Source organism: Lissotriton helveticus, chromosome 1_1 (assembly GCF_964261635.1).
Source record: "Lissotriton helveticus chromosome 1_1, aLisHel1.1, whole genome shotgun sequence".
Taxonomy (NCBI): domain Eukaryota; kingdom Metazoa; phylum Chordata; class Amphibia; order Caudata; family Salamandridae; genus Lissotriton; species Lissotriton helveticus.
The window spans coordinates 323,598,274-323,615,916 of record NC_136057.1 but is presented as its reverse complement, the minus strand read 5'-3'; the positions used below and the strand labels follow the sequence as shown (position 1 = coordinate 323,615,916).

General features: G+C 44.6%; 1 protein-coding gene across 4 annotated transcripts in view; it reads left to right on the top strand.

Annotated features, from left to right (window-relative positions):
- Window positions 1-17,643, top strand: part of DGKI (diacylglycerol kinase iota) — a 679,239-nt gene that overhangs the window by 596,263 nt on the left and 65,333 nt on the right. For all 4 annotated transcript variants that reach the window (XM_078671815.1, XM_078671812.1, XM_078671824.1 and 1 more), the window contains one exon: window positions 9,173-9,198. In XM_078671815.1, the coding sequence (XP_078527941.1) occupies window positions 9,173-9,198 (26 nt within the window). The remainder of the gene's footprint in view (window positions 1-9,172; window positions 9,199-17,643) is intronic.

Sequence of the window (17,643 nt, the reverse complement as noted above, 5' to 3'; positions counted from 1 at the left end):
ATAGTCTTGAAAGCTCGTTTAAGCTCTACTGCCCTGCTCTGCTCTTCAACTATCATGACTGCTTTTAAGCCTCTAGCCAGTTTAAAGAGTCTGGAAACATGTGTACAGCACCTAGAAGTATTCTCTGTCCTTGACTAGAGCTCAGCAAAGGGTTGCTACAAGACTCTACATCTGGAAGTGCAAATTATCTTGTTGGTGACTACCTGGTAAGCTCCCTTCACCTGGCTGAACTGTGCACTATCCAGTTCGAGAAGGGTACGTTGGGTGCATACACTATTGTCCTTAAGAGTTATACAGTGGTCTTCCCCCGTTATCATCAAGCTGGTTCCCACAAAAGAAGCTACCTTTATGTCACAACCAGTGTCTGGTTTTTTGGGGGGAATATCAGCACATCTTAGATAGTGCTTGGGTGTCCCCATCACTACAGACAGTGGCAAAAAAACATACCAGTACAAGCCCTTCTGCACCACCCATAGCTTGCACTGCAAATTATCCTCACTACAGACCCATTTACACCACCATCACCAATAGCACGTGTGCACCTTCTAGAGCTGAATTGTACAATGTCTTTACGATAAGCACTTCTGCAACACGCACAGCCTGCACTATATACCATCTTCACTGCAATTTTTCTGCACCACCCACTTTATGAACCGCAAACCATCCTCACCACAAGCACATCTGCACCCCATTAAGCTTGCACTATACACGATCCTTGCTACTAGTACTTCTGACCAAGCCACTATATCCTCGCTCCACCTCTTCACCACCCACAGTGTGCACAATACACCATCCCCACTGCAAGCATCTCTGTACTGCCCTCAACGTGTACTATATACTCTTGTTTTACAATGAGTAAACACACTGTCCACGGTAAACAAGACCTATCACCAAAACCAGCAATTCTGCACCACTCGCAGCCTGTATTATTAATTATTTCACCACTGAACACAAAGAGCTTTTACACCTTCTTTTTGCAACAAGCCTTCTGCATCACTTTCAATCTGCTCTCTATATGGTATGCTCAAACCAACCACTTCTTCACCACCCATACCCTACTGCATTCTACATTATCCTTACTCCTATTAATTCTGTACTGCCCATTGCCAGCTCTTCTTACGTACACTTCTGCACCTCCCAGAGCTTGTCTTATACTAATTAGGCATGTCTATTTCTGGCATAACCAAGACCTTTTGTTTCGAAATAATACACAGTGCAGACTTTAGGCAGATCTCGTCAGCCATTTTTGGTTTGGACCAGTCCCCTTTAGAATTTGCTTTGAAACAGTGTCAGTCACAACATGAATCAGCATAGAGAAATATATCTTCCTCACCATTATCTTATTGGCATTAAAGTGTATTGCTCTGCGTAGTGCTTTTTATTGCAATGCATGAGTTGTATTGTTTTCAACAGGTGGCAAGGACTATTTAGTGAATTTAGAAACCATCTTAAAAAGAAGGCTTCCCTTGCTAAAAGAAACACACTTCGAGTGATAAATATGTACTTGAAGTTTCATATAAAATACACTATAATCCTTGCCAGTTATTATTACATTTTTTGTTCAACAAATGCTGCATAAATACTGAAAAAACAAATTACTTTGTTCAAAAGGTAGACCGAACAGACATGACCATACATTTACAATCTTTTTGATCCAAGTCGAAGAATGCCTTTGTTTCTTCTTTTACTTGTGTTGAGTTTATGTTGGAAGCCGCCTTCCCTAGATGTCTTCCATCCCTGTAGCTTGCTTATTCTTGAAAGATACTGGTGCAAGCTGAAAACCTATCTTACCGCTCCTCCGGCTGAGAAGCCCTCTCCCAATCCACAGCTTGATTTGTGGCTGAGAAATAAGAACAGGAATGGTATAGTCTGATTAAAGTGGTGGCCATCATAAAATGGTACTGCGTCCCCTAGAGAAACGTATATATTGTACAAAACAGAATGGCCACTTACCTTGATGTACTATATATACATACAGTAGTCTATTTATTTGCTTCAGGTGGGAAAAATTAAATGTTCATCCAAAACATGTGCTTGTTTACCTATCCTCTACATGGAGAGGCTGCTTGGTGTCATGCCTTCAAGCCCTTGTTTAGTACCTGCATTCTTACAATTCTTTAATCCACATATATGTTAGACCTGGCATCCTTGGTGTGGTTTCCTCTGACGTTTGGCCTTCTGACTTGCTTCGCTGACTTTAGGATTCAGGGCACTTTGCCACTGCTAACCAGTGCTAAAGTGAATGTGCTCTGTACTCTAAATATGGTAAAGTTGGCTTATCCACAATTGGCATATTTAATTTAGCTATAAGTCACTATTAAAGTGCACTACATGTACCAATGGCTTGTAAATGACATGCTGCTTGTGGGCTTGCAGCACTGAATGTGCCCCCCACTTATGTAGCATTTTAAACATGGCTCAGGCCTGCCACTGCAGGGCCTGTGTGTGCAGTTTAAACTGCCATGGTGGCCTGGCAAGATAACCCTCTTGCCAGGCTGATACCTACAATTTTAATACATATGTCACCCTTACGGTAGGCCCTTGGCAGCCCAAGGGCAGGATGCAGTGTATTTTAAAAAGTTGGACATGTACTTTTGGTAGGCAAATACTCTTAAATTAGGTTTTCATTACTGCAGGGCCTATCTCTCATATACGTTAATGTTGGGACTGCCTTATAGCATTTTATAAGTGTAGTTTCCCATTGGGACAAGATAGGAAAATCAAATGTAGTGTCTGTGAACTCACAATTTAAAAATACAATTTATGGTAAAGTTGGTTTTAAAATTGCAGTTCTGAAAATGCCACTTTTAGAAAGTTGGCATTTTCTTATTTAAACCATTTGGTGCCTTCTGCCTGTCCCTGGAATATGCGTCGGGGGTGGGTGACAGCTGGCTTCCTGCATTACCTTTAGACATCCAAACTCATAGGCAGAGTAGATATGACTGAGCAGCCATCTGCATGTTGATGGGTCATCCTAAGGCAGAATGAGAGGAAGGAGCTGGCACTTGACATGTGCCAGGCTTGATGATGATGCATTGCCTGCACCAAAGGGGTTCAACGGCGATGCCGGACCCGACTACAAAGCTCGACACTAACGCATATAGCCTACTGCTTGGGTAGAAACCGACGCATCCAGTATTCAATGCCGATACTTGTCCGATCCAAGATGCTTTATCAGTGGGCCCTGCGTGGGATTGTAGCCGGCCACCATTGCGGTCGGACTGAACTTTGGATTTACCCCGGCCCGGCATGACGTCAAGTAACCCCTTAGAGCTATTTGCTCTAAAGCAATATATTGCAACTTATTCTTTAAAAATTCATATCTCAAGTTCTATTTATTGGATGTTTGTTATTTTGGTCTTGTTTTACTCATAAAAATATTCTTTATCTTTCTATACTGGTGTGGAGTCTTTTTGTGGTGTGTTGCTGTAATAAAAGTGTTGCATTAAAACTTTACACATTGCCTCTTAAATTAAGCCTGACTCCTCTGTGCCAAGCTACCAGAGGGTGAGCACATGATCATTTATATTGTGTATCTGACTTACCTAAGATGGTGGTCCCTACTTGGACAGGGTGTATACCTCTGCCAACTAGAGGCCCAATGTCTAACAATATGTATATCCACAGTCCGCAGACCAAGTATGCATTCACTTTTGAAGCTGCATGAAATTCAATGGATTTAATCTTTGAATAATAATCGTTTGTAAAAAAATGTTTTTTGTATTGCATTTGTTTGTCTTATCTGGAGTGACTGATAATGAGGTGACTTGTAATTGCTTGAGAGTAGTCTTCTACAGTTACATCACTGGTTTAATACTTATAGTTTTAGTCAGTTGTATGTGGAGGGGTCAGGTGCGGTTGCTCGGACAGGCTGTGTCGCAGGTTGTGGTGCAGGGCAGGAATGCTGCTCAACTCTCCCATCTCCCTAGACCCAGTCTCTGCTTGATCTGAGCCTCTACCGCCACCAGCCTACACTGCCTGTCACCATAGAGCCTCCTCCTACAAACCTTCCCTGCTGCTGCTTTTAGCTGGAGCTGCTCTTACCTATACAGTGCTGTGCTGTGCTAGTAAGTGCTGGGCAGTACTGTTCATGCAACAATGTACTAATCAGCACAGCAATGAAGCACGATGCAGCATTATTATACAAAATTACACAACGCATCAATACTATGCACTGTAGTACTTTGCAACAGCATTGTGCTAGGCAAAGCTGTATATTCAACAATGCTGGTCACTTCAGTACTAATCAACAATGCTGTGCTATGCTGTGAAGTACTATGCAATTCAGCATTACTATACAGTACAAAATATCAATACTATACATTGTAAAACACTAACAATACTATGTAATTCAATACTATACAGCAGTTCTATACAATATAATAATTTGTTACAAAGTACTATACATTGCATCAATGTTATGCAGATCCATTCTGTGCAATGTAAAATATTATATAATGCAACAGTATTATGCATTGAAATACAGTGAAGTCCACATTACAGTACAGTGCTTTACAATACAAAGTAATGCAATGTAGTTCAGCTTCAATGGTGTCATTCTTGCATTGGCATAATATTAGCACCCATTGATTTTTACGCTACCCCATATTTACAAGGGTAGCGTTAATATGGAGCAGCGCTAAAATTAAGACTAGGGAAAACCTGGTCTTATCCTGGCGAAACTAGGAGAAATGTTTAATTTCTACTCGTATTTGCTGTTTCGATGTGCTCTCCTTTGTGCAGCACACATGGAACCAGCAAAACACCATAGATTGTTTATGTGCAGGAAGGTGTCCCTTCTTGCACATTAATAATGTTTAAAACAAATCGCGTTTTGCAACTTCTATGTGTGCTGCATTAAGCAGCACACATAGCAGTTACAAAACACCATTTAAAGGTGTTTATGTGCAGGAAGGGACACCTTCTTGCACATAAACTATCTTAGCCTACAATGCAGACACCTTGCACTATGGTGCCAGGGTGCCTGCGTTAGCGCTAGGCAGCTAGATTTAGCGCCAGGGCATGGGGAAAATGCAGGGCTGCACCATATTGTTGTAAATATGGTGCAGCCCTATGTTTCAGAAGTGGGAGAGTGAGGCGTTAAGCCAAGGAGGCTAACGATACGCTCAGTCACTTCCTCGTAAATATGCCCCTTAGTGCTTCTACACACCGTTTGCCACCGCTTGCACTCATACACATTATCACCCACAGTCTGCACTCTTACACAGTGTCACATACATTGGGTGCTCCTGGACACTGCAACCCACAATCCGCATTTATGGCACTATCACCCATAGTCATATCTCCTACATATTAACACCCACATTATGTGCGTCTATACATAGTCACCCACAAACAAAGAAAATAGAATAAACATTATTACTCACAGCCAACACTCATGCAGAGTACCACCCACAGCTGGTGCTTCTGCGGTGCCCACACACCCAGTCCTTTATACCACCCTCAAGGTTCTCCTACACACAGTTTCTCCGTTGCAGTCTGATGTAATCAATATGAAGAAGAATACTTCAAGATAGATTATTCAAGTTACTTTATTAAGTTAAGTTGTTAAGATATAATGTTAACCCCATCAGGAGCAGCTGTCCTGCTGCTCAGCCCTCACCTAACTGACATTCACAGACCTCTAACATTCTATTCATCCAACATTCCATATAAGACACATTCTAGCTGAGCAGCAGGAAGACTCAAGATACAACATATCTCCCTTCGTTAGGGGAGCAACTGCATTGTGCATTAAATGGATGAAATTTAAAACAGAACACTCAAGTACATTTAGTCAATAAATTTAAAACAATACATACAATAAATTCAACTCATCTCGCGCACTACAGTCTGAAGATAGCATCACATTACTTCCTAATATAAACAACAATCCTACGTCTATATGTCATAAATCATACCAGTTGGCCAGACCAGTATAACAAGAAAGACACACAGGAAATCAGCTTAACACCATAAATATCAGGAAACAACGTGTACACCACAGACTAAGAACGAGCACTTACATAACTCATTCATGCGTCGGAAACACTCATTCACAGGGTTGCCATATACAGCATAGCACCCTTTTACACGAGCCCATGAGTTGCCTAATATCTAATCACAGCTCACACACAACACTTGTTGTGGAACAGCTCTTGGTGAGTTACTCACCTACAACCAAACAACACAATCAAGGGGTGACCATATACAGCATAGCCTCCACAAACACAAGCCAATGAGTTGCCTAACAACTTGACACAACTCACACACAACACTAGTTGTGGAACAGCTCTTGTTGAGTTAATCACCTACAACCAAACAACACAACCAAGGGGTGACCATATACAGCATAGTCCCCGCATAAACATGCCAATGAGTTGCCTAACAACTTGACACAACTCACTCACAACACTTGTTGTGGAACAGCTCTTGGTGAGTTAATCACCTTCAACCACACATTACAACCCAGGGGTGACCATATACAGCATAGCCCCCACATACGCAACTAAGGAGTGACCACATACAGCACCGTCACCTCATACACGAGCCAATGAGTGGTCTAACAACCTGACACCAACTCACACACAACACCTGTTGTAGAACAGCTCCTGGTGACAAAACACCCACCACCAAATTTCACTAATACTGAGTGACAAAACATACTGCAGACACCTCATACATAACACCAACCAAAGAGTGTCCTAACATCTTGACTGCAATCATACACGACACTATAGGGATAGGGACTCTAGACTCTGATGTGGTCAAATTCTGCGAGAAGTGTCTCCAACGAAGTGTCCCCAACACTGGCTTTTTGACCGCATCATCATGTTTCCCTCGCGTTTGCTCCAACGTCTTGTTACTGCAACCAATGTCCTTATTCTGCATCCTCCGAGTACACAGACCAGCCTCTGTTCCTGAGACCTTTGAACAATACCTGTTACAGCTTGACTCCGAAACCAGTTATCATTTTTCGAACTTTTTTTTTTTAACCACTGTGCTCAAAACGGTTTCCATAACAACAAAGTCTTCAAATTAGTTTTCTTCCGGGCATCTAGCCATTAAATCTTCCCTTTTTTTGTTGTTGTTTTTTTTGTTTTTTCAGTAGTTAAGTTGGATTTATTAAGTTACAAGGAATAAGATAAGACAGCAGAGCACAAAGCCTCACAGCTGACCAGACCAACTGCCAGGGCTCGAATCCTTACACTAGATAGAACACAGCTAGGTAAGAAGATAGAAACACAAAGAAAGGACTAAAGAAACCAAGAAGCCATATAAAGCTAAGTATGAATTTACAACACATCTTTCCCCCTTACAAACAACACATATGAAAACCTCAAACACATAAGAAGATAAAGTATGGACATTCTATTCATCCAACATTCCATATAAGACACATTCTAGCTGAGCAGCAGGAAGACTCAAGATACAACACAGTCACTGCATATACATACCATTTCCACAGCAGGCATTTCTATAGAATATCCTTCACAGTCAGCACCCCTACCTACACTGTCTTCCACAGGTGATGCTTCCGTTTCTGCATTTGAAGTCAGCACTTTAAAAAATGTAAACATAATTTTGTCTTCATATGTAACCAGCTAGCACTTGTGTAGAGAAATAAGTTTATTGTGTGATTAATTAAAACCTTAACAATATAGCACATTGGACATGCATTAGCATTTTATTTTTTTTAAAACAGTTGTGGTTATCTTATTATGAATACGATTGTCTAAAATCGACTGCCATTGAGTCAAAGTGCACTGTGAATTGAGATTATTAGAGCTTGAGCAAGCACTTGTGTATTCAATTTATTTCTGTCTTTAAGCTCTGCTTGCCTCAATACAAAAGCAAACATTGGCAAAGCACAGCTTTGGTAGACGGGTAATGTACTAACGCATGCAGCATTAGCACTTTAAAGCAGGGTTCTGCAAAGTCGATCCTGAAGGGCCGGATCCATGACAGATTTTAAAGATAGCTACATTTATCTAAATGGGGATATGCTAAAAGTCAGGGCCGACTTTGGAGAACCCTGCTTTAGAGTGAGACACATAAGAGGGAGCCAACAGGAGTGGAAAGAAAGGGTCATAGTTCCTCATCAAGTACAATGAAAGCACTGAAGTGAAGTTTGAAGGATACAGCCAAACAGCCATTAGCATTAGGCAAAAGAAGATTGTTCCTCTGTGTGTGTGTATATTATTAGCAGAGATTTTTTTGGCAGCTGTGCTGTCAAAACCCAGACTTAATGATCTTGTTCCTGGGTCTGAACTTATGTTTCGCCTGGTATTAATCTAATTTTTGGGAAGATAATCATAGGACGAGGCCCCAACTCTAAGAATAATGGCAGCTACTACTATGCAGAGTTAGACTCCAACCTCTCGTAAGAGAGGCCCACACTCTCTACTCACCTCTCTTCTTACTGTATCTACTTATCATGCATGAACGACTGAGCTGAAGCCATTTATGAAGTGAAGTCAGTGATGCTTATATACTCTCAGTGCAAATTTACCCACTTGCCCACAATCTCTGTGAAGATTTTCCCCATCCTTCCCAATCTTTAGCATTCCTCCAAATTAGCAAAAGATTAATGCACAGTAAGCAGTGTCGTAACTCCCCCACAGCAAACTTGTCAACACACACTCAATAGCAAACATTCTGGACCACCCCTTACATTTGCTGGTGACAGTTCTCCATCCGCACCACCATTGCTGGCACATGATCCAGTCACCTCATGCAATACCCTGCGACAGGCTAGTGGCCGTGCATAATTTATATTTCACACTCTTTGTTTCTTCACCACTGGCCCATGCCATCAGGTTCCTTGCACACCTTCTAGCGGTACCACTTATATCATGCACACAACTGCCACATATATATTGCACACAGCGGACCCATACTAATGCCCACAGTCGCCTTATACATCATGTCTTGCAGTAGGTGCTTATATGTCCTCACCACTGCCTAGGGCTACCTTGTACATCTCATGTCTCACAGGCTGCGCTACAAATATTCCTTTGTAATGATGTCTTTAGGCTAGTGCAATCAAAAGTGAGATCTTCAACAGCATCCTGGATGGTGAGACTTCCTCACACCCCATGTTATGTTTGTGCACACTGGTCTCCTGCTTATCTTTTTGCTATGTATTAAGCCTGTCGTCTGTTTTTTCCAGGTCTCCAGTGTCCTCAGAAGATCGAGGTAAGATGCTGCTCTTTGTTTTGATGTACCTCAGTAGAAAAATGGTAGATAGAGTCTGATATAATTTTGTGAGTCTTTAATCAAGTGTTTGTGTTCCTCTGCTGCATGATGAGTTTAAGGTGTGCAGCCTCTCAATCCCACAGTAGGAAATAGGCTTACTTTAAGAGATATTGCTTACCAGTCTGAGGCCTTCAGAAGAGTAGAGAGAGCAAAGATAAGTGTGATACAGCTCCATGTAGGCATATTAAAATGAAAGATGATCTTATTCAAATAGAAATAATTATTGTATACTATGCAAAAGCCTTTGAAAATAGTCTGACTTGTTGAGGTCAAGTGGAGATGTGGTCCAGCCCTCTCAAGAACTATGATCAACTCTGCCTGAGGTGGTACAAGATCAGCTTGAGGTGGCATGGCAAATCATAAAGACGGCCTAGATATCACAGGTGATGGAGAAAGCTCTGGGGGCTGTGAAGCTTTGCTTTAGAAAATGTACATCGTTATTCATCTCCATTTTAGCTCCCAGTGTTCCGAATGAATAACAGATTACTAGTTTGGCAGTGTGAAGCTTTGCTGCACCTTAAAATAGGAGGAGCTAGAGACGCTTTAGCGAGTTTTTTGGGCCTACCCTCTTACCATTTGTCCTCTGATGGACCTTAACCGTACTGAGGGGTGAGGAGAGTTAGTGTTTCACAAATCCAATACAATAATCAGTGTAGCCCATTTGGCTACTGAGTGAGGACCAGACATCGGTAACTATAGTTAAGAAAGTTTATTACAAGTTAGCAATCAAGTTAAGGTACACTACCCATAACACCGTGCTTTAAAGGTACAGAATAACAACAGAAAAGCCCAACCTCCAGAAGAAATTGGGGTGGACTAAATTTAGAGAAACAAGCACTTCAGTCACAGCTATGCAAAAGAGTCACACAAGAACTTGATGTTGAGAGAAAAGTCTCAGATTCTCTTGTCTGTACATTATTAATCTAGGTTTCCTAAATTAGAGTCCACGCTAAAAGGATGGTTCTATGAATCTGAAGAATCCCAAAAATCAAGGAAATATAGAACAAGGCAGGTGAAGTTAAGTATGAAAGTGCAGCATTTCAGAAACTCGGTCAAGAGTCTTCTTGGGTCCAGGAATAAAGTGTTAGCCTAAGCCACACTTAGGAGAGAATTGAGTGGAAGCATAGAGCTCTGAACCTCACAGACCAAAAGGAAGTAAGATATAGGGTCTGGAAAGGTACTGAAAGAAATCTGAAAAAAGGTCTCAACGCAAATGGTGTGAACACTAAGTTATAACACACCAAATTCTCTGGATTCATTGCAATACCCCACTGTACCTATCATCAGGGGTCCATTGTCTTTCTCTGTTTTCATGTTGCAGACTGCAACATTCACCAATGATCCAACACCAGACATGTGAACGACATTGTCTTCTCACACTCAGGTTAGATGGTAACATTGCAAAATAGGCCTTTTAGACAGTACTGTGGCCCTCCATGTTCTTTCGTCAAGGTCTTCTTAGGTTCTTTTTCTCTATCACTAGTACAGTATTGTATCTGAACTCAAATTAACAATGTGTGTAAATACCTGCTAGATACGTCATGATAGCAGAAAATGGAAAACAGTATTTTATGCTGCAAGGTGAAATATAGGCCTATAATTTAAACTTAAAGTATTAGCAAGAGAGCACATTTAATATGTGTGTGTACATTTAAACACAAATAAATACACATTGTAAACACCTTAAAATCGCATCACATGTGGCACCCAGTACACCTTTAAATGTATAAATGTATACATGCAAGTCTAAGAGCTAAATTTTATTGCAATTGAAACATTAATGCACCCATTGCATAAATCTTTTTTCGTTTTTAGAGTAATAACAGCCTACAAATGTGAGGCTGTTTGCTATTCAATTATCTAACCAATACATGTTATTTAATGAATAAAGGTACACCTTATGTAATGTGAACTAGTTTTATAATGAGTACGTCTACTAAATAAGGATGGTTTATTAATATCTCATTCAATACAGTTAAATCACACAATATAAGTAAGATAAACTAATCCTGCAATGGATGCACTTTCGAAATGTGCAGTATTCATTTTAATGTTCTTAGACCACCTGGGGAACATGTGCTAAGTGCACGTTCATGTCATGTATCTGTTAGGAAATGTGATGTATTTGTGACGTGAAGGATGGGCAAAATTGCTCTGCACCTCCTGCAGCGCTGCCCTAGGGCAAAAGAAAAGGGCAATGCGTTGTATCTATTAGATATGCAGAATGCAGCACAGGTAGAAAAAGGGAAAACGAGGATAAAAAAAGCTATTTCTCCTCGTTGTGCCTCCCTCCCAGATGTAAGTTTTGGCCCTGCCTCAGATTTACGATTTCTTGTAAATCTGGGGCAGTGTCAAAAAGCCATGGATGTTGCTGGGAACGCCCCCAGCAATCAGGCCCGGACTGGCCGTTGCGGGCACCGGGCAATCCCCCAGTGCGCAGCAAGGGTGGGGGCCGGTTTTGGGCCCTGGAGCCGTTTTTGTTTAGCTGCAAAATCGGCCCTGTAACAAAATCGGCTGGAAACCGGCCCGGCAAAGAGCTCGTTCGCACCCCCAGGGGGGCGGCCGAGCACTTTGCCAGGGCCGGTTTTGGTTCTCAGTCCGGCCCTGCCAGCAACACCCATTGCACGTCCCTTTAACGCAGTAAACTGTGTTAAATAGAACAATATTTACGAGGCAGCATTAAGCTAAACAAAGTGGCTTAGTTCTGCTTTGTAAATATAGAGCAGGCTCCTGTGCCACAGAACATCACAAAAAGTATGTATGCATCATCATGTCAAGGCCTCGGACTGTGTTGACACATACGAACACTTGCATCTCTACGCGCACGGGTCATCATGCTTCTTTTTTACAATAACATTTTCTTTTCCTTTTCTTTGTTGAACATCATCAAAAACAATGGGAACGCTAATAAGTCTGCACCTATTGGTTTTGTCAATCCTTGCTATCTTTGTGGCAGACGCATGCAAAACATAAATAAAATGGCATTTGTGCCAGCTCGCTGAGGCTAACTGTATGGCCTCTCCCAGTTTTACCTCTTACTTTATATCTCCCGTTAACGTTTTTCCTCCAGGAAACTCCCCTCCCCCACTTCCCTTGTTCCTTCACTGTTTTACCCCTCTCTCTCCCCCTCATCACATTCTCACTCTTTTGTTCTTCTCTGGTTTTGCTCCCTCGCGCCGCCTCCTTCGGGGGCCTTGAAAGGGGCAGGATTATTTGGAGACCGTATGTTCATTTGAGCAATGATCTCATTGCACACGAGCCCTAATAGGAATTAATTACCTCATTTTCTCCCTGAATGGAGAGAAATGAGCCTCAGGCCCGCAGGACCTCCGCCGGGAATACCTAAGTGGAAAGACCAGCCTTTCCCGCCATCTTGCCCTTCCTCCCTCCTGCCTGCGGTCTCGTCAGCAGCAGCTCCGGCAGGAATGCTGAAGTGTAAGATGCTTCTCTACTGTACCCCTCGCCCCTCCCAGGCTGCGAAAAAAATAGAAAATACATCACAATCCACCCGCGTGCTTCAGAAGAGCACTTTCCCTGGATGGAGAACTCGAGCGAAGCAGCCCTTTGCTTTCGAGTGTTCAGATTGTGCAACGCCATCATTACTTTTATCCCCCGAGGCTCATTACGAGCGCCCCTCGCCGGTGCGATCATTACCGCGGGCCTTGCTCCCATTTTACATCCTGGCAGGTCTGACCTGCTGACATCTCACAGAGGGCGCGAACTTACTCTATCTCACCCAGTAATCATCGATCACAAATGGCGCCATTTATAACTGCAATTTCCGTGCGAACAGGTGTGTGCAGAGGGATGGTCATTTCACAGACCACATGTAATCAGGTCCTTAGTGGTCAATTACACGCGGAACGGTATTGACTGGCTTATATCTATCGCTACACCTGAAATATTCGTTTATGAGCAGTATTAGTGCTATTCCGAGTTAATGGCCAGACAATGGGGAATAACATGCAGGATGTTAAATGACCACCTCTTCCCCTTACTGGGAATTTTCCCGGGAATAAACTCCACCTGCTTTTGGCATGTGGAACGGTGTTTGGATTTTTCTGCACCTAATGGATGCAGTAAATCTCGGAACTGGACATCCGATCATTGAATCCTATATTAGCAGTAAACATAAAGGCATGGGCAAAAATGGTGTTTTGCTTCATCTATTAAGTTTGTAAATATGTAAATGTACCCCTTAGGCTTTCAGATTATTTAATCTCAAAGAAACACCAAGTTCCCTTCCAGTTTTTCCATCTGTAAATTATTGTAATTGATACCTTAAATCCAGTTGATGAGGACCAGGATTACAACTCCCAGAACGCATTGTGGCCCTTATTACAAGTTGGGCTGGGTGTTTACGGCATGTGGGAAATACCCATACATGCCAACATTTCAGGAGAGCAAAGTGGGAGATTAAAAAAAAAGAATCTGGAGAATGGGGCTTTGAATCGTGTTACTGGCATGTATGGGCTTTGCTGTAGGATCGGACATTTGAAACGTAAATGCACATTTTTTTCTTACCATTCATAAGCATGGAGCATAATGGCAGGCAGAGAGGGTGATGCAAGTGTTGGGCACTGGCCTGGCAGGTTGTTGGCAGTGCATGCACCCCCCACCCCCCTGTGGCAGCCCGGGCTGAAACCGCTCCCCCCCCCTCCCCAGTACTTCGCAGGTCTTTAAAAGACAATTCCCTTGTTAATGACGCGTTGTTGGTTTTTCACCCCTTCGAGAGCCTCTGCACCACTACTCTTTGCTGGAAGAATTAGCACTTTACACAATACCAAGCCCAGTCAGCTGAAACCCCCGCAGAATCGGGTTTTTGCTTCTAGGAATCGGGAGGCGGGAGACTAGCTTTCAAATCGGTAGTCTCACGCCTGAATCGGGAGGGTTGGCATGTCTGAATACCAACACCCCAGCGTCAAGTATGTTCGAGGCATGTGGGCTGCTAAATTCACATCTTAGCATTAGATCGCCGCCTAGTGTTGGGTCCGGATGATCGCACATTGTTGTCCTGGAAGAGTCTTCGAAGTATCCTGAGATAGGTGGCTCCTCCCCTGGACTACAGTGCGCATGGGCATCGGCTCCATCCCCAGATTGTTTTTTTCCGCCATTGGGTTCGGATGCGGTCTCGACGTCTCTCTGTCGGAACCGAGAAAAACTAACTTTTTAAGGCCAAAAGGCCTTCTTTTCATAGCGTCGGTATTGTTTGCGTGCGGTCTCGAGTTCTTCCGTCTCTTGGAGTCGGAATCAGCGGAGTGCTTACACTCTTCGGACATCGGGGCCTTCTCATCGCGACACGACTGCAACTTTACAACATGGAGCGGAGTCCGTTTCAGCTCTGTCCGCTCTGTGGGTCCAAATACCCACATATAGACCTGCACCCGGTCTGTAACAAATGCCTTTCGCCAGACCATGACGACGGCAACTGCAGGGCCTGCGCAAGGTTCAGGTCCAAGAAAACGCTCAAGATTCGGCGCGCGGTGCGCCTTGAAGCCAGACAAGCGGCCCCAGATCCAGAAAACATCTTCGGCGACCAAGAAGACGAGGACCAGAGCCATCATCTTCAAATCTCCCCGCCCGAGACGGAGGTCGAGGCAGATCCGGAACACGACGACGGAGTCGGGGGTCAAGGCCTTGAATACGTCGAAGAGGTTTATGGGGCCGCGGAAGATAGCTCAGGGGACGAGCTATGCCCCGAAGGTTACGAAGATTGAGATCGGGTCACGGGATCGCCTGTCGGCCTTACCCTAGACCCCGTACCGCAAGCCACGGCCCGCCTTCCGGCCCGGCCACGGACAAACTTGCTGGGCAAGCTGTATCGAAACCGAAACCAACGGTATCGACTACACCTAAAATGGCCGACCCAAAATCGAAACCGAAACTTATGGATTCGAGCACACCTAAGATGGCGGCCGTACCACCAAAAACGACCAAACCCGCTGCTTCATCGACTCCGTCGACCTCCGGTCCACAGAAGTCGAAGAAATCTGTCGATTCCACAGTGTCAAAATCAGCGACAGAGGAGGGATCCTCTAAGAAGGGTGGTCGGCACGGGTCAAACGCTGCGGCGCCGTCAAAGCCCGCAAAAGCCAGCGAAACCGCGCCGCTTCCGACTGGGACTCCGTTAGTCGGACGCGTGGTGGAGACGGAGCCGACAAAGTCACACGGATCGAAGGCTGGTACATCTGCGCATCGGTCCAAGGACTCTGGATCGGCGGCTGCGGCATCATCGTCCAAGACTCAGAAGGGCCACCAGGACGTCGGATCCGAGGGCAAGGTCAAGGCCTCCTCGTCGGCGCCAACGGCCACTGTAAGTGACACGTCCCCCATCGCCTCTTCACTCCAGAGACTCAGGGAGAAGGCCTCTGCTACGTCGGCTCCGATGCCTTCGCCACAGAAGCCGATGGACATCCCGGTGAAGCCTGCGGGTAAACTTCTCTTCCTTCTGCCGCCAAAAGAGGCGCCGAAGGCCTTTTTAACGAAATCGACGCCAAAGAAGTCGGATTCTTCAACGGCAGGGGCACTTTCAGGTCGGGTACTCGACTCAGAAGAGGATTCGGAGCGTTTTATCGACGCAGACACGGGCAAATTGACCCTTTACAAGAGGAGGATCATTTCACAGCCAGTGAACTCCTATGTCATCCTCCTCAAGAAGAAAAGGCTTCCTCAGGACGCTTCAGGCCTCATGGAACCTATCCAGCCTCCCCCAAGAAGGAGCCCTACTCCTTCCCCAGAACAATCTGAGGGAGAGGGATATAATGAAGATGACCAGTACACTTTCCCCATCAATGAACCAGATTCACAGCCGGATTCATATGATGACATTGGTGACCAAGGCACCCAGGATGTGGGGCAAGACCCACAGCCTGACCCACAGCCTTTCAGTGCACGTGCATCACCAACTGAAGATTCTGCAGGTTTTCATGCACTCCTTGAAAGGGCAGCTGCTAATCATGATGTGGACATGCATGCTGACCCAGTAGAAGAAGACTTTCTATTTGACACTTTTTCAGTCTCTGAGAGGACAGTAAAAACACTGCCTATGCTCAAAGGGGTCCTCAACCATGCTGCGGACATCTTTAAAGAACCTACCAGAGCGAGAGTGGTCAATCCACGTATCGAAAAAAAGTACAGACCAGCACCTGCAGACCCTGCATACATTCGGGGACAGTTGCCGCTTGACTCCCTGGTGGTCGCAAATGCCCGCAAAAGGGCCAACTCCCAAACAACGGGTGAAGCTCCTCCCCCGGATAAGGAGTCCAAAGTGCTAGAGGCAGGAGGCAAAAGAGTAGCTGCACAGGCTGCCAACTTTTGGCGTATTGCAAATACACAGGCGCTCTTGGCACGCTATGATAGGGCGCATTACGACACCCTAGAGCGGGTTTTAGAACACCTGCCTTCGCAGTTTCAAGAGGGCACCAAACTGCTTATAGAAGAGGGAAAACTGATCTCCAACGCAGCCATCAAGTGTGCACTTGATGCCGCAGACACAGCAGCTAGGGCCATTAACACTAGCGTCATGCTGAGACGACAGGCGTGGCTCTGCATATCGGGGTTTAAACCTGACATACAAACAACAATACTTAATCAGCCAGTCAATCCTGATAGACTGTTTGGTCCAGATGTTGACACCACCCTTGAAAAGATTAAAAAAGACACCGAAACTGCTAAGTCTATGGGGGCCCTACAATCACAACAGTTTCGGGGCAATAATTTTCGTCGCTCAGGTGCACGTGGAGTCACCAGAGGACAGATGGGTCAACAGTCACAATTCTCTAGAGGTGGAGCACAATCCTCGTACCCCAAACAGAACAAGGGGGGTTACCGAGGAAACAGCACCAGAGGACGCGGCAGAGGGAACAACAACTCCCGCTCCTCTGCCCCAAGCAAACAGTGACTCTCTGTCACTGCCCCCCGACCACTTGACACCTGTCGGGGGGAGACTACAGCAGTTCCTGCCAGTCTGGAGAAACATCACCACAGACAGGTGGGTGCGACAACTTGTACAGTACGGTTATTGTCTAGAGTTAAAATCCACTCCACCCAACATTCCACCAAGGCAACGGCCTATGTCCGCAGAGCACTTGCACTTATTGCAGCAGGAAGTAGTGGTGATGCTGCAAAAAGGCGCAATCGAGCTAGTGCCAGTAGAGGAGGAAGGCACAGGGGTATATTCCCTGTACTTCCTTATTCCAAAGAAGGACGGATCTCTCAGACCCATTCTAGATCTACGTCCCCTCAACCTGTATATACTGTCAGAACATTTCCATATGCTCACACTGCAACAGATTCTTCCCTTGTTAAACCAAGGGGACTTCTTAGCAACCTTAGACCTCAAGGATGCTTACTTCCACATACCACTATACCCGTCCCACAGAAAAT